Below are 25,549 nucleotides of genomic sequence, written 5' to 3' on the forward strand. Positions count from 1 at the left end.
CCCAGAAAGAGGCTGGCGGGTGTTGCAGGACCAGGGAAGTAGAGGGAGGTGAGGGCGGGGCCAGGTCCTGGAGGAGTGCTCCTAGGGCCCAGGGAAGGCACTAAGTTGGTCTGGGTGAAAAAGATCAGGAAGCAGTATTGGTTCCCCAGGTGTCTGGGGACCCAAGACTAGGAATGGCGCAGGGCCCAAACTAGGAGTAGAGAACAGCAGGGGAGATGGAAGGGTGAATGTGGCTTGGGGAGTCAAAGCGCGGAGGGCTGCGCTATAGACTTACCCCAAGAGGAGGTCTGAGGATGGGAGTGCAGGCTAGGAGAGCACAAAACATTTTTAAATGCACACCTTGGTTTAATGCTGGGTTAGAAGATATCTTCCTATGCCATCGCCTACTGGGTGCATATGTGCATATTAGGGAAGAGAAATATTAAAGACATCTCACTATTTTCTCCATGATAAGAATAGCATACACTTCTCTGAGTCTGATTTAAAATAAAAATGAAATAATGGTGGCTAGTTTAAATTATCAGCATGTGATCATCTGCAATATATAAGAATAAAGGAAATTGCTGCTTCCCATTCAGAAAGAAAAAATATTCTTTGGAAAATAAGACCCCCGCTTGTTTGGCAGTCACTGTATGCACATATGTATTTGTACTCGTAAATATATGCTACACACATTTGGAGCAATGCACCCAGTAATAATCACTAAGCACTCACTGTAGAGCACAGGCACAGCCATTCCCACAGCCCTGTCCTGCTGTCCACCCACAGGACACCATCATGCCAGTGACTCACCAGTCACCTGATTTCTACAGCTTCTCTTTCCACCAGTGACTGTTACAAACAAAAAACAAAAAAATCCCCACATCCTTCCCAAAGTACCTCTACCTTCAATCTTGTTGAAATGTTCTCAGGATATATTTCTTTTTGTGATGGTGGTTATTTTTGAGAGGTCTTGCTATGTTGGAGGTCCTGGGCTCAAGGAATCCTCCCACCTCAGCCTCCTAACTAGCAGTATTACAAGTATATTGCCAACATGCCTGGCTTATAATATGTTTCTATATAGAAGATACTTGTGTATGAGTTTGTGTATGTATATTTGTGTGTGTGTCTGTCTGTCTGTCTGTACATGGGGAGGTGCATGTGTATACAGAAGCAAGACATTGAAGTTGGGTATCTTCTATTACTTTATTTTTATCTTTTTAGTGTGTATGACTTTTTGCCTACATGTATGTAATGCATGCGATGCCAGCAGAGGATGGAAGAGGGCATCGGATTCTCTGAAACAGAAGTTACAGTTGTTAGCCACCATGTGGGTGCTGGGAACCAAACCCGGGTCCTCTGCAAGACCAGCCAGTGCTTTTAACCACTAAGCCATCTCACCAGCCCCTATTACCTTATTTTTTGAAATAGTATCTGTCACTGAAACCAATTCAGCTAGATTGGCTGGCCAACAAACAAGGGACCTTCCGGTTTGTCTTCCCAGTGTCAGGATTACAGGCTCATGCTGCTGTGCCCAACTTTTTTATATGGGTGCTGGGGATCTGAATTTAGGTCCTCATGTTTGCATGGCAATCACTTTACCAACTGAGCCATCTCTGCAGCCCCAGAAGATGCATTTGTCTTTTTTTTTTCAGTGCTAGTAACTGAACCCAGAGTTTTACACAGGCTAGCGTCATAAAAATAGTTTCTCGAAGTATTTGATTTGTTCAAGATAACCATGTCTTATACTCTCCTATTCTTGCTATCTCAGTAATAGCATGCAGTAGAGTAATAAATGATGATTCATAATCTTCTAGAAAAACCTAACCCCTGTGCAAGACACATTTTTAAAGGTTTTTAAATTTTTATTTTTATTATGTGTAGGAGTGTATTGCCTACCTGTATTTAAGTACATCAGATGTGTGCAAATGCCCATGGAGGCCACAAGAGGGTGTTAAGAGTCCCTGCAACTGAAGTTACATACAGTTGTTAGCTGCCATGTAGGTGCAGGGAACCTAACCCAAGCCCTCTGCAAGAGCAGCCAGTGCTCTTAACCGCTGAGTCAACTCTCCAGTCCTGAGTCACATATTTTTGTTGTTGGTGTGCTGTGACAAAATATTGGAGAGACACTGTTTAGAAGCCAAAGGATTTATTGGGCTCAGTTTCAGAGGGTTCAGGCCATGTTGGCTGGCTCCATGGCTTTCGGCCTGAGGTGAGGCAAAACAGCATGGTGCCACAAGTGCGGTAGAGCAAAGCAGATTACTACATGCCAGACAAGAAGCAGAGAGATCTAGACGCCAGTCCACAGCATGCCCCCAGTGACCTATTTCCTACAGCAAGGCCCCACGTCCTTCTCCTAAAGTCGCTACCACTGACCAAACAGCACCACCAGTTGGAACCAAGCCTCCAATACATGAGCCTGTGGGGGACATTTCATATTCAAACACATCACCTCTCTAACAGGAGCCTCACCAAATCACTTTTTCCATACAATTAGGTTGTTACAGTTCCCATCTTAAAATACAAACAAACACAAAAAACCACGGTTTAGTTACTAATATTACACCAACACAACTCTATTGATTTCTTAGTCTTGGGAAATATAGAACAGTTATGTTATTTCAAGAAACTGGGTAAAGAAAATATGGGAATTCTGTACTATCTTTGCAACTCTTTAAACCTGAAATTATCTCAAAAAATCAAGTTTTCTTGACCTGCCTCTCCTTCCCAGCTTCCAACCCTTTATAGTACAATTCCTCAAAACTGTCATCACATTATGATTTTCTTCATCCCAAAAGGTCCTAACCCCACTCCCATGTATTCACTCCACTATCTATTAAGACCACCAAGACCTTCTGGTGGTCAAGTCAGAGGTCACTGGTCAGAACTCATCTCTTCTGTCAGAGCAGAAACAAGGCTGACCAGTCCATCCTCAAAATGCTTTCTTCTGGTGACAATAATTCCTTTCCTCCTATCTTTCTGCAGAGGACTGTGTGTACCTCTTGTGAGTCCCAAACCTCAGCAACCCTTGACTTAGTGTGGGGGGCCACTGACTGGGCAGAGGCAAATTAAGACAAGCTGACAACAAAAGATTAAAATGATCAAATAAGCATGAGTTCAAAATGACACTGAAAAGCTCACTGGTCACCTTTTGAGGTTGCTGGGTGTAGGAGATGAAGTGCCAGGCCTAAGCATAGGCAGCACTAGAGAACACAGCTTCTACCTTGAGAGCACAGCCCACACTTCCGCAAAAGAGCCAACCTAATCTGCCCCTGGACCTAGAGACTGATGACGCGAGCAGCCTGGATGAGGGGATCTATCAGGGAGCGACACATCAGCCTATGGGACACTGGGGGCAGGGGGAGAGATATATAAGGCCTGCCCCTTCCAGCAATAAACGAGTCTGCAGCATCTCGCTTAGTGCCTGCTTCCACCCAACTCCTGGTGTTGTGTGTTGACTCCATACCACTCACCCCCACCTCAGCCAGAAGCCTTGTTCCCTGCAGTCCCTCGTGGGCTGGACCCACGAGGAAACCTGCAACAGCTGATGCCTGAACAAGGTTCCTGGCCCCCCGGCGTTGGCGACGCCCCCAACTTCGGTTTGTTTGGTGAGTAGGCCTCAAACGGCAGTGCTCAGATCACTCCTTAGAACTCAGGGACTGAAAGTTAAACCAAAAGATATCCAGCCTTAAGTCCTCCTCCCCTGAAGAAGTCATTTCAGCCCACAATAAGCATTGTCAGGATCAGGCCAGTGTAGACCTTGCCATTACTTCAGCCCCCGCTGACCTTGATATGGGTACCAGCCCTGAGGTCGATCCAGATGAGGAAGGGGCACCCTTGCCTCTACCTCAGACCCCGCTTTCAAAGCCACAACAATCAGAGACACCACCACCCCAGTACCCCTTGAAGAAACTATGTTCCGCCTGCTCCAATGCACCTCCCACTCATTATACGCCCCCATGGCCCACCCACCCCTTGCTGGCCATTGTCTGCCTTTCCAGTTAATGTCAGCCCAAATGCTGCGCAACAGCCATGAGTGCCCACCACTCTCACAGACCTTGCACTCATCCGCAAAGCCACCAATGAATCAGACCCGATTCCCTATGTTTTGAGCAAGTTCTCCGCCAATGGGCCATGCAGTTACAGACCCTTTATGATTGGTATAATTTATTAAAGGCAGTTTTGGAGCCCTCAGTCTTCCTGAGCTAGCACTCGGCTTACGAGAATCAGGCTGAAAATCAGGCACGTCTCAACCTTCAATATGGCCTTAATATTACTCTGGATTTGCTCACAGGACGTGGACAATATATTGACCCCATTTCCCAGTCCATTATTGGCCTTCATGCTTACTACCAACAAGTTAGTGACCTGGCCTTCAAGGCCCTTAAGTGTTGGTCCTCCCATGACCCACAGGCATTCTTCCGCAATTTGATTCAGCAGCCAGGGGAGTCCTTCACGGACTTCCTCATCTGTGTAACTGGAGCAGTGGAACAGAGGGTGGAGTATGAACCCACCCGTGTTATGCTTATCAAACAACTGACATGGGAGGGCCTAAATACCCCTACCCGCAATGCTATCGTGCCTGTCCGCAATGATGATATTCATAAATGGGTACTCGCCACTAGAGACCTAGACCTCAGGACAGGGCCCTTCGAGGCCCTGACCGCCTCCTTAGAGGAGCTCTTATTACAAGGAAGGCCCACCCCCTCCAATTCAAAAGATGGCTGCTGGAACTGTGGGAGGACAGGACACCTCCACAAGGACTGCCCCAACAATGGAGCTCATCCCAAGACCCGCTGCCCCAAATGCAAAAAGGGATTTCATTGGGCAAAAGATTGTAGGTCACGGTCCCAATTGGACTCAGCTCCTTTAAACTCCACCCAGGGCGCCCTACAACCCCGCAAGTAAGAGGGGGAACGAGACAGATTTTATGGACCCTTCTGATTCTTAATCACTCCCCAATGACCTTATTTCTGGATGGGATTGCTGTGAAGGGCCTAGTGGACATGGGAGCCGATGTTACCATCATCACTGAGAGTGAGTCTCTTCAGTTCCCCCATTGGAAATATCGGCCTGGCCGGCCCATTAAGGGAGTGGGGGGCAGCCAGGACACAAACCTGGTTGTCCGCCCAGTACACTGGAAGGACTTAGACAGGAGTAAGGGCACATTCACTTCACTCCCATAGTGGTCAAAGTCCCCTGCAACTTGTGGGGTTGAGATGTCCTGGAAGACATTGGTGTGGTCCTTACCACAGACGATCAGGCCTTTTATGATGATGTCATACCCATGATAAACTTGGCCTCTCTGGGAGAAATCAGAGCCCTGGCCAGCACCCCCAATTCTAAGGGCTACTGCCCTCCCTGGGACATCACCTAAGGAGTCTCCCACACCGATCGTGCTTACCTGGCTCTCTACAGATGCGATCTGGGTGGATCAGTGGCCTATTATAGAACCTAAATTGTCTATCCCCAAAAATTTGGTCCAGGAACAGCTGGACCTCGGACATTTGGAACCATCCAATAGTAAATATAATACTCCAATATTCGTTATAAAAAAGAAAAATGGCCATTTTAGATTGCTTCAGGACTTACAAGCCATTAATGATCAAATGGAAAAAATGGGCTCGACACAGGCCAGCTTGCCCCACCCTGGTGCTATTCCTCCTTCTTATTATATCATAACACTTGATATTAAAGATTGCTTCTTCTCAATCCCGCTCCCCCCCCCCAAGATCGTGATCACTTTGCTTTTATGGTTTCAGAACCGAACTTCCACAAGCCGGCCCTCAGATATCAATGGAAAGTCCTTCCCCAGGGAGTGAAAAACAGTCCTACTATGTGTCAGCTTTTTGTCTCACAAGCCACTTCAACCATCCCCTATAGTGTACAATTTATTCACTATATGGGTGACATTCTGTTGTCCCACCATAACCCACAATTTCTCTGCAAGGTAACCAGAGACTTACTATCCCGCCTATCGTCCCTTGGCTTGTCTATTGCCTTAGATAAGCTACAGGAGGCACCTCCTTATGCCTTTTTGGGGCATACCATTTCGGCCGGTGTGCGCCCCATGGCCCCTGCCTTTAATTCAAAGCTGATCTATACACTAGCTGATTTTCAATAACTCTGTGGCACCATAAATTGGCTTAAACCATTCTTGCCCATTCCCTCGGAGGAACTGAGGGCGCTGTTTTCTCTCTTGGACGGCCCCACCTGCCCTTCAGCAAAGATTAACTTAACTCCCCCGGCCATTGCCTTATTACAAAAGATTGTTGGGTTGCTCTTGTCAACAACCGTCGACAGGTATGAGCCCTTACAATCCCTACAGGCTTTAGTGCTATTGACTTCTTCTGGCTTCCTTGGTGCCCCTTTGGCAGACTAGGCCACTTATCTGGGTCCATCTCTCATAACTGGAGCTCCAGCAGGTTAACTCCAAGTTTGATTTGGCCTTTAACTTGGCAGTCAAACTGCGCACTCAAGCTCGAAAAACCTTCAATAGAGAACCTGACACTATTGTGCTCCCCTTTCCCCTCCATAACCTACAGGCACTCTAGGCCAATTCCATAAGTTTTCAGACCATGATGTCAGGCTTCCCTGGCACCACTGACAACCACCTGTCCCAAGATAAAAGAATTCAGGCCCTTCTCACATTGCCACTTGAAGTTAAGTCCCACAGCACTCCTTCTTCCCCAATTCCCCAAGCGACCACTGCCTTTTCGGATGCCGATAAGAACTTTGGGGTCCTGATACATTGTCCTGGAAAAAAGGACATCACCCACATCATCCCTAATCCTGGCTCTGTCCAGCTGGGAGAACTTCTTGCTATACTTAAGGCTTTAGCAGAGTGCCAGGACGAACCCCTAAATCTCTTTTCTGATAGTGCCTATACTGTTCAGGTTGCTAAGGTCATCACCTTTTCTCATGCTAAAAACTCCTCCACCCCACTCCACCTCACTATGGTCAAGCTATGGGAATGCCTAGAAAATAAAAGTCACCCATGGTACATCTCACATATCCACTCACATACTGCCCTTCCCGGAATCCTAACTTGGGGGAATGCCACCACAGATGCCCTGATCATGACAGTCCAATCTAGCCTGTTAGAACAAGCAAGAGCTTTACATCAACAATTCCACCTGTCCCCTCAGAGTATTCACAAACTCCTCCCAGAAATCCCCGTGTCCCAGTGCAAGCACCTAGTCTGCTCACGTGCTACCTGTGCCCCACTCAGGCCTCTCGGGCCCCTTAACAGGGGAGGAGTGAATCCCCGTGGTTTGATACCCAATGCCATTTGGCAGATGGAAGTGACTCACTACCCTCCTTTTGGGAAATTGAGATTCGTTCATGTTATAGTTGACACATGCTCCTCCCTTACTTATGCTTTAGCTCTCTCAGGGGAAAAGACTATACATGCCATTAAAGCTATAAAGTCCACCATGCTAATCATGGGCATACCCTGGGCACTTAAGACTGATAATGGGTCTGCTTATTCCTCTCAAGAATTCAATGTTTGTTTCCTCCTGGGGAATCAAACATACTTTTGGTATTCCCTATACCCTACAAGGACAAGCCATTGTCGAAAGGACCAACAGGACACTTAAGTCCCTCCTGGCTAAAAGCTCTTCAGCTGAGGTCAAACACGACCCTCACCTGGCTCTTACTGAGGCTTTGTTCCACCTTAATTTCCTCATGTTTGATGACTGGGGTCTCAGTCCAGCATACAAACATTGGTCCTTCTTGCCTTGGGCTATGCCTCTGCCACTAGTTAGATGGAGGGATCCTATTTCATTCCTGTGGCAGAAACCAGCCCCCATCCTGACACGAGGATGAGGATACGCTTGTATTTTTCCACAGGATGCTACGACTCCCATCTGGATTCCATCGAGAGACACCCGACCAGCTACGGAAGCCCACCTGGAGACTAGGCCCGACTGTGAGTTTGATAAGCCATGACATCTTTTTCTGACTTCATTATCTTTGGCACCCTTTTGTCCTTTGGCGGTGCTTCTCCCCAGGCTTTGGATCTCTGGGCACTGGTCCCCTTACCACCTCTGATCCTCCCTGTAGATGAACAGTCACCCGCTTTCCCAGCTCTCTTTACTAATGAATCCCTCGGTCTCCCCACCATGGAATTGATTCATGCATCTGTTCCCATAAATGGCACATGGTCCCTTGCAGGATTGCTCTGCTTCAGCCCAGTCCTTAACCCCTCTTCCCCTAATGTCTCTCACTGTCACTCCCTCTTTAACATCACAACAGGCGACTTTTGTGGAAACAGGAGCCAGGGCTCCTTATGGGGACTCAAAATCTGGTATCCCTTAACAAAAGACACTTCTGAGACTACAGTGTCCTTCGTGCCCCCTGGGGCCACCCCCACCCGAGGATCAGGCGACCTCCACGGACCCGGTGCCCTCCCACCCATAAGCTTCCCACCACATTGCGCTTTCCTGTTCCATGGGAACACTGCCTCACACTCACTCCTGGAGGTACGCTCCTCTTACAGATTATGATGGATGCCTGCAGGCTTCCTCCCTGGCAGCCTGGAGATACCTTGTCTCTACAAAACCTTACTCCTATGTCTAACCTGACCCCAGGCGTAAAGACGCTGTCAGGGGGGGGCTTGGAGCTCTGCAGGCCGGTGGCTTGCCCGGATTTGCATCATCTCTTCTTTGTATTAGGTGGAGCCATCTTTAATGGTACACATATGGGTGATAACTCAGAGACGGGTTCCTCGGGTGTCGCAGACCCAACTTGGACACCTAATGAAGTCTCTGTTAACATCTCCCATTTGATCTCCTCGCCTGTTTGTGTTCATCCTCTGTTTATTCTGCTTCTTGCTAATGTCACAGATGACCCGGAGGATACACTTAACTTCTCCCTCGTTAACTGCACTCTCTCAGCATGTTGGATGTTCCCTGCCTCTCTTGTTCTCTTTGTGCACAAACCTGCAGCAATCTGGGTTCCCGTTCCTAATACCACTCACTTCCATGTTATCACCCTCATGGAACAGACGGCTCTCCAACCCTTTCCTGGGTCAAGAGAGATTTTGGTATTACCGCGGCAATTGTCACTGCCATTATCCTTTCCTTATGGGTTGCCACCACTGCTGCTGTTGCTATCACTCAATCTTCCACTACTGTGGAAACACTCAATGAGGTTGTATCCAAAACCTCTGCGGCCTTACACACTCAATCTCTTATTAATCAACACCTCTTCCAGGCCATTTCTGTCATCCAACAACAGGTAGACCTCCTTGGGGAAGAGATGGCGATCATCAAACACATGATGCTAATGGCCTGTGACCCATGGTTCAAAGCCCTGTGCCGCACACCTTACAAAGCAGATAACCTCGCTAGGGCCAGGATGGAACTCTCACAGTACATCCATGGCCACTGGAGCCAAAAGTTTCTCAACTACTCCACCTTGCTCACTGACCAGACCATCTCCCTAAATTATACATGTGCTCAGACATTAGATATAAACTCTGGGTTCCTCGACAAACTTTGGTCGAACTTAAAAGCTTTGTTTGACCCTTCATGGATTGTTACTTATTTACTCTTGGGTATCATAGTCTTAATTCTTTTCTTGCTCATAAAATGCCTTGTTCTATGCTTCTGCAGACAAAACCAAGTAAATTACTTGGTGTATCAAGTTCTCAAGACGCTCAAGGACCAAAACTTCAACACCTGCCCCCCTCCCCCGAGGTCTGGCAGGTCTGGCTTGCTGACATCTGAGAAGTGGCTGTGTAACTTTTTGCCCTTCTCCTCCCTCCTAAGTCACACCCTTCAAGGGCTGGTAGTCAATGACGGTTAAGATCCTGATGGTCAGGATGACCTAAGACAGGCATAGTCCATCAAGTTGGGTGTCCTCTGAGGTAGGGTTAACTATGTCGAGGCAAAGAACCTTGGCTCCCACTGACCTTTCTATAATAAAAAGGGATGGATATGTAGGAGAGGAAGTGCCAGGCCTAAGCACAGGCCGCACTAGAGAACACAGCTTCCACCTTGAGAGCACAGCCCACGCTTCTGCAAAAGAGCCAACCTTATCTGCCCCCAGACCTAGAGACTGATGATGTGAGTGGCCTGGATGAGGGGATTTATCAGGGAGCGACACACCAGCTTATGGGATACTGGGGGCAGGGGGAGAGATATATAAGGCCTGCCCTTTCCAGCAATAAACGAATCTGCAGCACCTCCCCTAGTGCCTGCTTCCACCCGACTCCCAGTGTCTGTGTGTTGACTCCGCACCACTCACCTCCACCTTGGCCAGAACCCTCGTTCCCTGCTATCCCTCGTGGGCTGGACCCATGAGGAAACCTGCAACAGCTGGGTACAACTCACAATATGCTAAGGGACAAATTGGCTAATTACAAAGGAAAGAAATCAAACACCGATCTTTCACCATTCCTTTATAGATTCACTTTGGGGTAATCAAAGTTGATGAGGGAAAAGTTCTTCAAAGAATAATCATGGGTAATAAGTGCAGGAAGAGAAATGGATAATTAATCCCTAATGAAATAGCAGAAACGGGCAGTGATCAACGGCTGCTAAGACAATCAGGTGAAAAGTTTTGGGTGAACCTTGGGTGGATCAGGTGGACTAGAGCTGACACCACTAATCCTGACAACATTAAGTGGGAGAGACTGTACCACATGAGGGACAAAAGGAAGTCCATGGACTTTGTACTGATGTGGCCTTGCAAAGTACTCCCCTCCCCTCCCCTCCTTCAGACAAAGCCTCACTATGTATCCCTGACTGGCCTAGAACTCATATAGACTAGCTGGCCTTGCTGGGATTAAAGGTGTGCACCACCATGCCCAGCATCTTGCAAAACAATCTTGATTCTGACTTTATAAGTTCTATATTTAATTACCAGTTTATATGGAACACAGAGGATACATGATTGTGTTAACAGCACCTTGAGGAGACAGTAAGCTGGGTTCAAAGTGTCAGAGCCCATATAAGAAAGGAACTGGTTCTTCAACAAAGGAGTTTGGAAGGACATAAGTGTGAAGTGGGGGTGGGGCTGGGGGGTAGGATGTTACTCATTAAAAGAAATTTTAAAACACAAACTTTTTTTCAAGATTTATTTTTAGTATTTTTAATTGTGTGTATGTGTGGGTGTTTGTGTGAGGGTCATGTGCAAGTGAGTACAGGTGCCCGTGAGGCCAGAGGCATCATCACCCCTGGACCTGGAGGTACAGGTGGCTGTGGGCCATCCAATGAGGGCCAAACTCAGGTCCCCTGAAAAAGCAGTATAAGCTCTTAACTGCTGAGCCACTTCTCCAGCCCTGACATCAACTTCTTGCTACACAAGCATGAGGACCTGAGCTCAGAGCCCCAGCACCCATGTAAAAAGTCAGATGAGGCAGCTGTGTACCTAAAACCCAGCCCTGGGAAGGCAGAGATGAGAGGGATCCTGGGGCTTGCTGGAGCTGGAGTGAGCTCCAGGTTAGTGAGAGACCCTGTCTCAAACAAACAAACAAACAAACAAACAAAAAGATGGACAGCAACTGAGGAAGAAGCCCGACACAGACCTCTAACCTCTATTTACATACAAACATGAGACATCAACCAAATGTGACTTAGTGCTATGGGGGAATGCAACATTTAAGAGTGTTAGAGGACATTAAGGAATCACTTGTTCTGTGTGTGACACTTATGTGAAGTGATTCATGTTATTATAGAATTGACAAGTGACATGGCAAAACCAAAAGGATGCTGACAGTCGCTGAAGCTGAGTGGTGGATGCATGGGGCCTCACTTTACTGTCATTTCTACTGTGGCATACAGTTGGAAGTTTTTCTAAGAAGATTCCCTCCTCCTGTGCTTTTAAAGTGGGCTCTACCAAACAGAACTGGGGTCCCAGGGGCCATCTCAGGGCTCCATGTTCACTTGTAGACACACTGTTGGCAAACTGTTCCCTACCTTGCAGAACGTCCCTCTGAGGGTAGACGATCTAGAGAAGGCCAAGTGTTACTGTTTTCTAGTGAGCCTGGTGTTCATACTAACACTGAAGAGTTAAGAAGACTCATCTACATATCGGCCTAGTCTCTTGTTGGAAACACTTTCACAAATACACAAGGCTGAAGGATTCTTTTTTAAAATTTTATTATTTTTAAATTATTTTATGTGTATATCGCTTGCATCTATGTAACTGCACCCATGTCGTGCCTGCAGAGGTCAGATTCCCTGGAGTAACGGGTGGCTGTTAGACACCATATAGGTGCTGGGAACTGAACTTGGGTCCTCTGCAAGAGTAGCCAGTGCTCTTAACTGCTGAGCCATCTCTAAAAGATTCTGAAGTCCTTTAATCCAGCTCACTTATTCTGGGCAAGCATTTATGTAACAAATATCTTAGAGGTGCTCACGTGTCAAGTACAATGCTAAACGAAGCAGGCTCTACCTATATGAAGGACCAAGTTAGTGGACTAAGTCAACACCACCCAGCCCCCTGAAATCCTTTCTGAACAGAACAAGGAATGACAACGCGTTCATACAGTGTTCTAACATTTAATCCCTTAAAAGCACTAGGGAGGAGCCAGTAGTAAGCGTGCCTGTTCACACACAGGTGCAAATATGAAATCTTAAATGAAGCAAAAAAGCAGCCAAGTAAGTCAGCAAAATCAACTACAAGGAAGTAGTGTCCTTGAACCCAGGCAGCCTGGCACAAAGCTTCTCTAGTCTGCAGTCTTCTACTGCACTCCAAATTGCAAGTTTGTTCAGTTTGAATATCAGACAGACGTGGCCTGGCCTGGCAGGAAAGGGCAACAGGGCATTCCTGGCCAGCAGACCAGAAAATGATATTCATCACTTAGTGGAAGGAGAGAGCTGAAAGGAGTAACAGCACAGGCAAACAGGCCATGACCTAGCCCACCTCAATGGCTCACAATGGGGACAGCAAGTCGGTGCAGGGTGGCAGGCAGAGCTGGGATCTCCAAATAGGTGGCCCTTGCTCTCAGACAACAGCAGACACGCAACATGGTGCGGTCAGGGCAGAAGCAGGCCCTCCCTACACTCCTGTCCCACACTGCCCTGAGAATGCTCTTTGGCAACACCACGCTCGACACAGGCCTGGGCCAGGTTCTTCCTCTGCACCTTCTGCTTCCTCCAACACTGGCTGCCTTTACCAGCTGGCAGAGGAGCCCCTACTGACCCCACAGCCCTTCAGCTCATTGTGCTGTGCTGCTATGCTTCTTGAGGGCTCAGCTCTAATGCCTAACCCTCAGCCAGGGCACTTCAGGGCCAGTCAGCTAGTCACAGCTCCCGTGGCAGCTTGGAGGTTCTCACAGGCCTCTCTCCTCCAAAGTACATATGCTCATCCCTGGGATGGACACTGATCCTCCCCTGAGGTCCACAGCCCCTCCCCCTCCCCCTCCCCCTCCCCCTGAATCTGAGATAGAATACAGCCATGTGCTGTGTAACAATGCTTTAATCAATGACGGGCCAACACAACAGGAATCTCATAAAACTGCTACCTAGTGGCGTGGCAGCCACCTCAGTCTGTGCAGTGTACTTACTCCATAATGTACATACAAAGCCGGGATCACCCATCCACACACAGCTCAGAGTGTATCCCAGACACCAGGGACACATGGCTGTAGTTGACAGAGGCTACTTAAAACCTGAACAAAACTTGAAATAAGGCAGAGGCTGCGTGGTGATAGCAGCCCTCTTTAGGTCCTGTGAATGAACTATGTCCGGGGCTACAAACAAGGATGTGCGAGACAACAAAGATAAGAAAGCCAGCCTGTCATCTCCCGCCAGCTCAAGAACAGAATCTCAACTGGACCTCCTGGGTCTGCAGCCCTGGGCTGTCCTCGCCCAGGCCCTCTTCACCTGTGTCCTCTAAGCTTGTGCCATGGGCCCAAGACTGCCTGGCTTTAGTCAACCCATGACCCTTTTGGATTTTTCCCAATCTAAACAATCTAAACAAACCTAGCAGCTTCTTGAGAGCAGCCCTGGGATGAGGTTCCAGCCCCTTTCTGTCTTCCCTGGGGATTGCCTCTGAACTCCAGAGTTAGAAAGGGGGAAAACGTTAGGCACTTTCTTTCCATCATTCAATGAGTGTTACCTACTTGCTGGTGCCAGGAACAGCCCTGGAAAAGAAGGGACATAAAAGCAGACATGTGGGACTTGGGAATGGCTCTACAATCCTTAGTTAATCCTAAACACATTTCTACAGCCAGTCAGACAGGTAGATTCAACATGAAATAAGTCACCAAACAAGTCACCTCCTCCAGTTGTAAAGAAAGAGGGCAAGATACAGAAAGAGTTTCATTACAGAAGAACCAGCAAGTATTCAGGATGTGTACTTAGGATAATCACTACCAAGAAAGCAAATATGCTAAATCTTCAACCCCCTGAGGTCACATTCCAAATGGTTTTCCATTTCCTGATGCAACTCTGAGGGTCCACATAGAGTTACAGGCTCTTCACTGTAAAAGAAAACCAAAACATTAAATAGAAAGAATTTTCAAAGTAAAATTATTAAGAATGTATTTAAAATGATAAATTCCCTAGACATAAGATATATGAATTTCTGGCCAATAATTTAAAGAGGTCTACAGTTTATACAAAATCTCCTCACATTTTCCTGTAATTAAATACGAGTACATATCACCTTTCCCTCTAGGAAAAGGGCAAAAGAAAAGTCTGTATTAACCGGTTCATGGAATATCATGAAATAATTAAATAGGTATTAACGAAAGAAAATCAGTATTGTAAAAAAACTCCTTGATCAATGAAGTCTATAGAAATCTACTGTGTTGTCTTGCTGCTGGCTTTTCTTTCAGTCTCTGATGATCACTTAGTTCACAGCCTTAAAATAAGGCAGGTCAAACAGAAGAAAGTCCACAGATGATACCAAACGGCATCTCTTCCTCTCCTGAGTGGCTCTGCTTTGGAGACTGTGCCCCACTCCCTACCACCACTTCTCAAAGCAAATGTGTTCTTTGGGAACGTGGTTCTTTTCCAGTTGTTTGGAGAAAAAGTCCGTCATTGGAGGTGGGCCACAAATATAGAACAGAGTCTCTGTTGAAATATGATCTCTTATCTCCTTCTCTGTCATTCTTCCTTCTACCAAAAAACAGAATAAACACCAACTTAAGCCAATGATGTTTACATCTGGACTAACTAAACTTAAACTAAGCAACAGTAGTTATCAGCAGTACATCAGCTCAGGGCTTCTCCAGGCTTCTTATTCCCACAGCAAGCCAAGGAGAAGGCTCTTCATCAGGCACTCTATAGGCAGAGCAGGTTCACTTACTGGCCTTCACAGAGATGAAAACTGCCCTCAGCAAAGAAAATGGCTGTTTGATTTTTTTTAAAGTCCTCTGGGCTGGCAAGATGGCTCAGTAGGTAAAAGTGCTTGCCAAAGTCTGATGACCTGAGCTTGATCCCTAGGAATCTCATGGTGGAAGGAAAGACCGATTCCTGTAAGCTGTCTTCTGATCTCCTCCATGTACATGTACATATCTCAATACACACACACACACGTTATAATAAAAACTTTGGAAAAAAAAATCTTAGAAACAGGGAAATTTGAGTAACTTAAATGGCCAGTAGTGACAAAGAGAACCAATTCAGCACCTTATAATGATGACACTAAGACCTACTGAAAATGTGAAACAGAATTTTAACATGGGCAGTAAGAAACCTGTACACAGTAAATAAATCTTCCAACTCCATAGGAACCATCTCAAGTCCCCTGGGAATCACATTCCCAGCTGGCAACTCCCAACAATACATTTAGTTTCAATTAATTGGCCTGTCCACCTGCATGGTTAGTCAAAATATCTCTAGGGGACTTACCCATGATGTATGGCTTGAGTTCTGCACTGATTTGTGTCGTCTGTTTTGTAACATACAAACGGCATGCAATCTTCTCAGGAAACTCATTTACTAAATCGAGTATATTTCTCTGGAATGTCAAACATATTTGGTCACGCTACAATTTAAAAAAAATCAAAACAGATGTGCGCAAACACCGCTGCCGAAGCTTAACTCCCATTCTGCACACGTCGCCTCTCCTGCTCGCTACTCAGGGAGAGATTGTCTGCAGCCTAGTAGGCCAGAGGACTGAGAGCACAGGGCATGATTTGGCTTTAATTGAAATCTGAATATGCTAACAAGCGTATTAGTAACTCTGGGAGCCTTTTCTTTTTCCCTTTTCTCAAGCGCTGCAATTAAGCAGCAGTTTTACTGACCACAGTTGTGTCTTGTAACTGTTCCTGTTCTTTTGTTCATTCCTGCAGCTGCAAGGCAGTGGAGAGAACGCCTTCTGCATTGGACATGCTAGCCTTCAACAGCTGCAACTATGAGGGTTTCCAGTGCCCCGACGGTCCAGACTATCCAGGTCTCACCTACCCCTGTAATACCCGAGCCCATCTGCAAGTCTTCTGACTCTTCTGGAATCCTGAGGGCCCTGATGACTTTTTTTTCCTTTAAGTTTCTTGAGACAGGGCCTAATGTAGTCCAAGCTGGCCTTGAATTTGCTATACAGTTGAGGCTTTCCATGAGCTCCTGATATTCCTTCCTTAACATCCCAAGTGCTGGGATTACAGGTCTGAGATACCACACCTGGCCCTGGTTCACCCAATTCCACTAATCTTTAGATTCTGTCTTACCAAGACCCACCCTCTTCTGTCGCTTAACTGGAAGCGTCCTCAGCACTAGCAGTTTTAACTGTTCTGGGTGAGAAGTGTCTCTTAATTCTCATCTAAATCAAGCCTTGCCAAGTCCTTTGTTTGAACTTTCGCAGAGAAATCAGAACCTAGAGAAGAATCTTTGTTCACTGTACGCAGCAATGGCTTTCAGACATCTCCAAGTACAGTCTCACCTCCAGTCGTCCTCCTTCCCTTCACTCCCACTTGTTCCCCACTTTGACTGATGTCCTGTATACCTGTAGGACTTCTGTTTTCCAATTAGCATACAAAGCAATAGGTTTCACTGTGGCATTTCAGGTGCAGTTTTGGTTGATCCTCACCCCCATCCTAGTCTCCTGCTCCCCCGAGCGCCCATTTGCACCCTCCCAGTACTGCTTTACCTTTCATGTCACATGATGTTTATGCACAGCCAGTGCTTACCTTAAACAGGAGCTCGCTGGTATTCTTTGCGCTGTAGAAGAGCGTTATTGTCCCTATCTCATACCCATTTCCTCTCTCTGCCCGCTCTCGGTGGAGATCTGCTGAGTGGCGCAGAATGGAAAGCAGGGGGTTAATTCCAACTCCTCCCGCAATCAACACGAGGTTTCGAGGGGCATCTGTGGGCTGAGGGTCAAAGAAGAACTCTCCACCCACTCTCACAGCCACTTCAGAGTTGAGTGCACACTAAAGCAAGCAAGAAAAGACCCTTTAGTCCTGTGCAGCATAAGGCTGGCTCGACCTTCTGTCTTTTTATCAGTAAACTGATTTACAAAGCTTGCTCAAGATTTTCCTGTGACTTGATTCTATTTGTCCATCATGTAGGATGCTTGCTACCCCGCCTCTGAGATCCATATGACAGCCAGTCTGATACTGAGACGGGGGACTTGCTTCAGAGATGCTGCCATTTGTTAACTTCACAGGTAAGGAACCAAGCTGACAAAAGTGGAAACGGACTCAGGCAGTAGTCACTTCTGGGGTATTGGAGTCATGGTCCTGTGTTCTGACCCAGGCTGAGAAAGGAGGGATGGAATAGGTATGTCCTTAGAACTGACCCCTGGGAGACCCAGCCAGACCAGTACTGCAGGTCCATAACAGACTATAGTTCGGTTGGGTTCTGTTCACTTCTCCCTGGAGCAGCTGGACAGGCAGTCAGAGGCTTCACATGCAGGCTGAGGTGCACACAGGCCTGCCCAGGTAATGCACCAGCATTTGGTGAGGTCACTTACACCACAACTGCCACCAGAGGTGAATGCACTTCCCAGTGTGCCAATGTTGCCCCTGGTGGGGTATTCTGGAAATTCATGGTGACATTTCTGTGGTCTCAATGATTTGAGGAACCTATGTGGCATTCAGAGGCTGAGGCCAGAGATGCCACAGGTCCCTAAAACTGGTGGTACCCTGGATCTTGCCCCTACTAAGTTCCTGAGCAAATGTGCAAGAATTTTGTCAGTCACTATCTACTGGCAGCTTGGAATCAGCCACTGTGAGAACATTCAGAACACTGGCACATGATACAAGTGAGGGCTTTCTTTAATCTAGGAAGCTGGCTCTCCAGCATGCCATATTGCAATATACTGGGCACTTCTGAGTGGCTCATGGGCTACTCATGTAGGTGAAAGCTGGTTTGTAATGGTCTGAGACTAAGCTGGTTAGCCAGACTTTTCTGCTGCTGTTAACTACCTGAGAGAATTTGAGCAAAGATTTACTTTGCTCCTAGTTTCAGAGGTGTTAGTCCATGGTTGGCTGGCTCTATTGCTTTTAGGCCATGGGGAAGCCAGGAACTGTGACTGAAAGGCACAGAGAAGCAGGTCTGCTCCCTGCACAGCAGCCAGGAGGCACAGGGAATGCTTGTGTGGTGGGTTTTCTCCTTTCCCCCTTTTATTCCACCCGGGCCCCCAGCCTATGGGGTGCTGCTGCCTGCCCGCATTCAGGGAACACACTCTCTGGAAATGCTCTCATAGGGCACACCCAGAGGGAAGCCTTACTAATGCCTCACTTCTTCCCAAGCTGACAATGAAGATTAACCTGCACACTGACTCATTTTACAAATAGGCTCAGAGACGTTTTGCACAGATCTAAGTTCATTTGAATATCCCAACACGGAACAAGTGTGTAGACTGCACCTGTGTTCAGAATTCTATCAAGCATGTTCACTGCTCTAAAAGACCATGTTCCAGGTAGTGACATGAGTGTCCTTCTGTCACCCACACAGCAAGGCTGTGGCAGCTGCATTTGCAGACCATGTATTTGTGATCTTTCTATTTTTAGTAAAAGTCATCTGACTGCTCCATCTGTCTGGTAGTTTCGACAAGCCCAAGCCTGTGTCCACAGAACTGACTTTGTCTCCATCACGGTCCCGTTCCTTCCTTTACTCCTCCTTCACATTGCAGGTAGAGAACTGTCCATTTTAAGGGCTTTTTCTTTTTCATTCTGTATATTTGCCCTATTAATATGAAGCTCCTTTGGGGATGGTTCTAGAATGGAGGCAATGGGTATGACAGGTTCTATATGAAAGGTGTTGGGTATTGCAGCTCTCAGAGAAGAAACAGAGCTAGTGATGCCTGCTTCCTTCTTCCCTGTCTCTAGAAAATGGAAACCAGGAGTGAAGAAATTCACATTAAAAGCAGAATTTTTCCCCATTACATGTTCCTGACCTAAATCAAATGAATGAACCCCCCTCTTTAGAACACACCACATGCTTTTTGAGAACCAAGCCCATGGCACTCAGACATTGGCATCTCACAGGTCAATGAACAGTAAATACTTCTGACAGGATTTTGAGGTTCTACAACTTAAAGATGACAAAACTTAGAGAAAAATCTAAGAAAAAATTGAAAATGACTTGAATTCACAAAATAGGATGCTTCTGGGTAAGGAACTGTTCAATGAACGGGGAAAACACCCGAAACCCAACTGTCTGAAACATGTAGTGTGCCACACAGAAGACAGTCGGTGGGTTTTCATTCTGACAGAAGACATGAACATTAAGAGAGCAACAGGCTCAGAATGACTCAACTGCAGGCGTGGCTGCACTGGCTACCGCAGTGCTTAAAGTGCTCCTTCCTTTCAGGTCCCGAAAATAGAGTCCAAGACCCAAGAGGCTCTGCCCTTCCCATGGTCCCGCCCTTGCCCATTCAGCTCTCTCTTTACTCATAAGAACCCAGATGCAAAAGAGACTGAGGAATGAGAAAGACATTTTCTCAGATGGCATCTTCAGTGTGTTTAGTGATGACAACAAAGAAAGTCATTCACTTATTGTTCTTAGAGCCACAACAAGTTGCCAGGAAAATGCACCCCAGGGAAGGGCACTACCCAAGAACCTCGTCTTCTTGGTGACAAAATAATCTTAGCAGAGTCTCCTAATTTGTCAGCATCTGGAAAGAATTAAAGACCCCTTTTTCTTTTGTTGATCAATAAAAATTGCTGGTGTAGCCTGAACACAAGTGTCAAATCACTGCACAGCCTATATGTAAGCTTTTCTACTTGCAAAATAAACAACCTTTCCACAGCAACCGGAGCCAGGCCTACAGTAGCTGTCTAGAACCCCTTGCCCTGCCAAAAGCTTGAGCCAAAGCTGATAAAACAAAGGAAGACATTTATGGCACATTATCCCACGTCCCAACAGAGCAGCCTGCTGCCACCCAGACATTCACGTGTCTCCATTGTCCACCATAATAGCTTAATAAGATGAATTCTCAGGAGGGAATTGGCCACCTGAAAATGGTTCCAAGAAAAATCTGACTTCCTAAAGGCCGGCTGCAACTCCCACTGGGCAGAGTAGATCAGGCACCACAATTAGGATGTGCACTCAGGCAGTGCCACTCGGGGGGGGGGACGGTTTCTACAGCCTCAAAGAATGAGTTCCTTCATTGAAATGCCAATGAGGCATGAAACCAAACAGGGAGCTGTGGACCAGGTCCAGGTCACGTGTGTGTGCACACACGTGTGTGCACTTGTGGTGGGGGCTCGTGGTACTAAGAACTGGGATGGTTATGCTCTCTTTAAATCTGATAAGGAGGGGAAGCTGGAGAGATGGCTCAATGGCCCAGGTTTGGTTCCCAGCACCCACATCGAGTGGCTCACACCTGCCTGTAACTCCAGTTCCAGGGAATCCAACACCCTCTTCAGGCCTCTGCAGGCACACACACATACGTGGTTCACATGCAGACAAGCAGGCACACAAACATACACATAAATAAAACAAAAGTGTAAAATTATTTAAATCAGACAAGGGGCATGTGGCATATCGTATTCCAAGCATAGACTTGGAACAACCCAGAGACGGCAATGAGTTGAAAAGCTACGGAAAATTTAGAGGGACTAAGACAGGTGAGGCCATGTCAAAGGAGGCTCGGAAGGCAGCAGGATGGAACGTGACAAGAAACATTCACAGTGGAAATGACAGGCCCAGCAGCACCTGGGGCCATCCTGAGCAGACACAAGTTGACACGTCAGAGAACATGCCACACAAAGCATGTATTTTTCTGCCCCTAAAGATTTAAAACTGCATTTCAAAATGCCTTCAGCAAAACTTCTTTTTCCTTTTGGTGTACAGTTCAGTGATTTTTCTCACACCACACACACACACACACACACACACACACACACACACACACTGTTTTTTCTCACCCCACACACACACACACACACACACACACACACACACACACACACACACAAACCATCAAACCCAAAGTACATAACAGTTCCACACCCATCACCTCCCTGTGCTATCCTTTTATGCTCACACCTTCCTCTTCTGTCCTGTCAAGTTCTGATCTGTTTCCCATCATTATTTCTGCCTTCCGGAAGGCAACATGAATGGGCTCTACAGTGTGCAACCTTTTGAGACTGGCTTCTTTCACTCAGCATAATGCCTTTGAGACCCACCCAAGTTGCTGTGTGCATTAACAACTTATCCATTTTGTTGCTGAGCCCAGTGTATGCAAGAATCACAGTGTGTTTGTCCCCTCCTCACCTGCTGGGGACATCTGGGTTGCTTCTAGCGTTTGATATCCAGAAATAGAACTGCTCTGAGCATGCCCACTGGGTCTTTATACGAACACAGCCTTCACTTCTGTGGGCTCACACTCAAGAGCGGTATCGCTGGGTCAAATGGTAAGTGTATGCTTAACTCTACAAAGCTGCCAAGTGTGTTCCAGAACAGCCACACTATCTGCATTCCTGTGAGCACCAGCAGCAGTGCAGGGGATGCTCTTCATCCTACCAGCACCTGCTATCGCCAACATTTCCCATTGTAACGTAGTAGGATAATGGATGACTCCCACCATATATGGCTGGAACCTGCACTTCCCTCGTGGTTAATGATGCTGAGCATCTTTTTGTTACCTGTTTGTAACCAATACTTTTTAGCAAAGTGTCTGTCTAAACTGCCCATTTAAAAAAGTTATGTTGCTTACTTTCTTTTTGTTGAATTTGACAGCTATTTGTATATTCTGGATACAAGTCCTTTGTTGTATATCTGACCTATAAATACATCCTCCCAGTCTATAGGTTATCTTTTAATTCTATTAACAGTCTTTTGCAGAAAAAGTTTAATTTTAGTTAATTCCAGCATCTGTTTTCCTTTTACAGTTCTTCCTTTTGGTGTCATGTATAAGAACTCTGTCTAAAGTACCCTCAAGTTCCAAATACTACTATGTTTTCTTTTAGAACGTTCATAGTTTCACACTTTACATTTAGATCTATAACCCATCTTAATTTTGAATGTAAAGTATGAGATTTGGGTGCAAGGTTTGTGTGTTTTATATAAATGCACAACTGTTCAGCACTATTTGCTGAAAAAGATGTTCTTTCTCCACCTGAGTTTCTTTGGTACTTGCATCAGAAATAAAATGGTCACATTATGTCAGTCTACTTGTGAACTCTGTATCTGATTCATTTATCCATGTGTCTATACCACACTGTTTTACTATTGCTTTACTCTTAAATTTAAGTGAATCTTCTTTTTTGCTGTTAATAGTGGCTTTTTTTTTCTTTTTGTCTTTTGAGACAGGGTCTCCCTGTAGCACCAGCTGGCCTGGAACTTACTATGTAGACCAGGCTGGCCTTGAACTCACAGAGATCTGTCTGACTCTGCCTCCTGAGTGCCTCCAAGACTCTTCCTATTTTGTTCTTTATCAAAATTATTTGAGTTATTCTAGTTCCTTTTTCTTTCCATATAGATTTCAAATCACTTGCCTACATCTGTAAAACTATTAAGATTTGGTTAGTGTTATGATAAATCTATATATCAATTTAAGGAGAAATGGCTCCCTTGCTGTGTTGAGTCTCCCAATCTAAGAACACTGTATGTCTTTGATTCCTTTCACAAAATTATGATGAATTATGATTTTTCTTTTTCTTTTTTTGGTCTTTTTGAGACAGGGTCTCCCTGTAGCCCCAGATGTCCTGGAACTCACTATGTGGACCAGGCTGGCCTTGAACTCACAGAGATCTGCCTGCCTCTGCCTCCCGAGTGCTGGGATTAAAGGCGTGCGCCACCACGCCCGGCTGAATTATGATTTTTTTAAAAAAATATTTTATCATTTTTATATGTATGCATGCATGTATTGCCTGCATGTATGTAAGCTCACCTGTGTTGTGCAATGCCCATGGAGGATAAAAGAGGCCATTGGATCCCCTGGTACTGGAGTAACAAACAGTTGTTAGCGGCCATGTAGGTGCTGGGATTTGAACCTGGATCTTCTGCAAGAATAGTCAGTGTTCTTAACCACTAAGCCATCTCTCCAGCCCCCGAATTATGATCTTTTTTTTTAAGGGACTGACTATATTGTATGGAAGTCCTATACCAGGGGATGGATCAAGAAAGTGTCCTAAGTTAGCTGGTCTTCACAGTGTAAAGGCTTCTTCAGCCACATGGGCACACTGCTTCCCACAAATATGGCTTGTCTGTGATTCTCTGTGTGCCCCTTCCCCTGACCTAACCAAACTGTAGCCACTAACCTTTTCTCCACTCATAGACAACTGCTACATGCCCCACCCTCTCACGTATTTCTGAAGATGCTCTGGAAAGGCCTGCTTCTACGGCGGCTTCTCTCCTCTAATTACACATGGGGCTCCTACATAGGCACAACAAATCTCTGTAATCTCTAAAAATATACTGCTGAGAATAAACTTAGTTTCTATTTTCTGTTCTCTTTTGTTGAATGTCAGTGATTTCCAGGAAAGTAACAGAACAGTAGTAAGTTTCTGGGCACATTTCTTTTTGGTATCAGAGCGAAAACACCAAAATAGGAGAGAGGCTATAGGTAGATATTAAAAAGTACACTCTAGCAATGTACCTTTAGCAATGAAAAGAGACAAGGGCCAAAAACTACAGTAATAAGTGACTGATCTATTGAGTTCATTCTTGTTCGTGGAGCTCTAGCAGGTAATGACAGGCAGCTTATGCAGGATCTGGTGTAAGCCCTGTGATACAGCATGAGTTATAAGCAACAGTTCAAACTGGATGCCTCTCAGAGTCCCGTGTGAAGAGCTCTCTGGTGACCTCTCTGGTGACTAGAATAGAACCCCATGGGCGTGGCTGTGTTCACCTCTGAGTTCTATTATGTAACTGGAGACAGCTGCCCCTCCAAATACTGGGCAGAATGATTTCATTTATTGTATAATGGCTACAGTAAAATAATCCAATTGATAGAATTATTATTTATATGACAGCCAATTTTCAAACACTTGCATAGACTACTTGGTTTAAAAACAAATACATCCAAGTCCTTCTGAATCATACTTAACTCATCAACATGATTCTGCTCCTCTGCCCTGTCTGGGGAGTTCTGTGTGAGCCTGTGTTCTGCATATTCAACACCAGGTGGACTACAAATGTTCAACACAAATTTTGTGGAAGGCAGAGAAGCTCAGATCTCCAATTTTAGTTTTTATTTGTTTATTTTATTTTATGTATATGAGTGTTTTGTCTGCATGTATGTAAGTGTGCCCATGTCATGAAAAGCCCATGGAGGCCAGAAGAGGGCATCAGATCCCCTGGAACCAGAGTTACAGAAAGTTGTTAGCTGCCATGTGGGTGCTGGGAATCAAACCCAGGTCTTCTGCAAAAACAGCCAGTTCTCTTAACCCGAGTCACCTCTCCAGCCCCCTCAGATCTCCAATTTTAAAAGGTAGTTGCTCACCTTATTGTGAATCCAGACAGCAGGAGGGTGGTTTGTGTATTTCACTGCCAATTCTATCATTCTCTCTTGTTCAAGCAGTCTGGGACTGGAGCATATTGAAAACCCACCAACCACCGAGACTCCTGGGATAAAGAAGTCAACCCTAAAAGGAAGGATAAATAAACTATAACTGCTGAAGTAACTTAAAAAATTGTCAAACGAAGGCAGTAAGATAAACAAAACTGATAACGTTTTCATTAGACTAAGAAAACAGAAAACATAAACCACTAAAATTAAAAGGAGTCATCATAACCAGTCTTACAAAAATAAAAAGGATTGGGGTTCAGACCTCCTCCACTGGAGTAGCTGCTCGGAGCTCAGCAGACCACCAGAGAGTGTGGGGTTCTGGCCTCCCTCTGGCCTCCAACTACCAGAGGGCCTGAGAACCTAGGGGACAGCCTGACAGCCCCTGAATCCTGCCTCCACGTGGTGGTGAGCTTCCCCTAATTGCGCCATACCATCCCCCTACCTGGGATTTTGTGAGTCCCCTCCCAAGGCCCCAGGGCAGATCTGCCTTTGGTAGGCTAAGGCTGGGATCTCAGCAGACTACCAGAGAGTGCTGAGTTCTGGCCCTCTTCTGGCCTCCCTCTGATATAGGGTTGACAGCACACAGGACTGCCTACAATAGCCTGGATCCTGCCTCCATGTGGTGAAGGAAGCCTGAGTGTACCTGACTGGAATCTGAATTGGGCTTCTGTGGGTACCCCTGAATAGCTGATCTGAAGCCATCAGTTCC

At 46.1% G+C, this 25,549-nt stretch overlaps 1 protein-coding gene across 5 annotated transcripts in view; it reads right to left on the reverse strand.

The window, feature by feature from the left end:
* Positions 1-14,460: 14,460 nt before the first annotated feature.
* Positions 14,461-25,549, reverse strand: part of Oxnad1 (oxidoreductase NAD binding domain containing 1) — a 49,565-nt gene continuing 38,476 nt past the window's right edge. For all 5 annotated transcript variants that reach the window (XM_017802423.2, XM_017802422.2, XM_008849973.3 and 2 more), the window contains 4 exons: positions 24,775-24,916; positions 17,066-17,308; positions 15,792-15,900; positions 14,461-15,056 (listed from right to left, as the gene is read on the reverse strand). In XM_017802423.2, the coding sequence (XP_017657912.1) occupies positions 14,902-15,056; positions 15,792-15,900; positions 17,066-17,308; positions 24,775-24,916 (649 nt within the window). In that variant the 3' untranslated portion in view covers positions 14,461-14,901. The remainder of the gene's footprint in view (positions 15,057-15,791; positions 15,901-17,065; positions 17,309-24,774; positions 24,917-25,549) is intronic.

The sequence above is a fragment of the Nannospalax galili genome, unplaced genomic scaffold (assembly GCF_000622305.1).
Source record: "Nannospalax galili isolate Female #2095 unplaced genomic scaffold, S.galili_v1.0 scaffold364, whole genome shotgun sequence".
In the NCBI taxonomy this organism is placed as follows: domain Eukaryota; kingdom Metazoa; phylum Chordata; class Mammalia; order Rodentia; family Spalacidae; genus Nannospalax; species Nannospalax galili.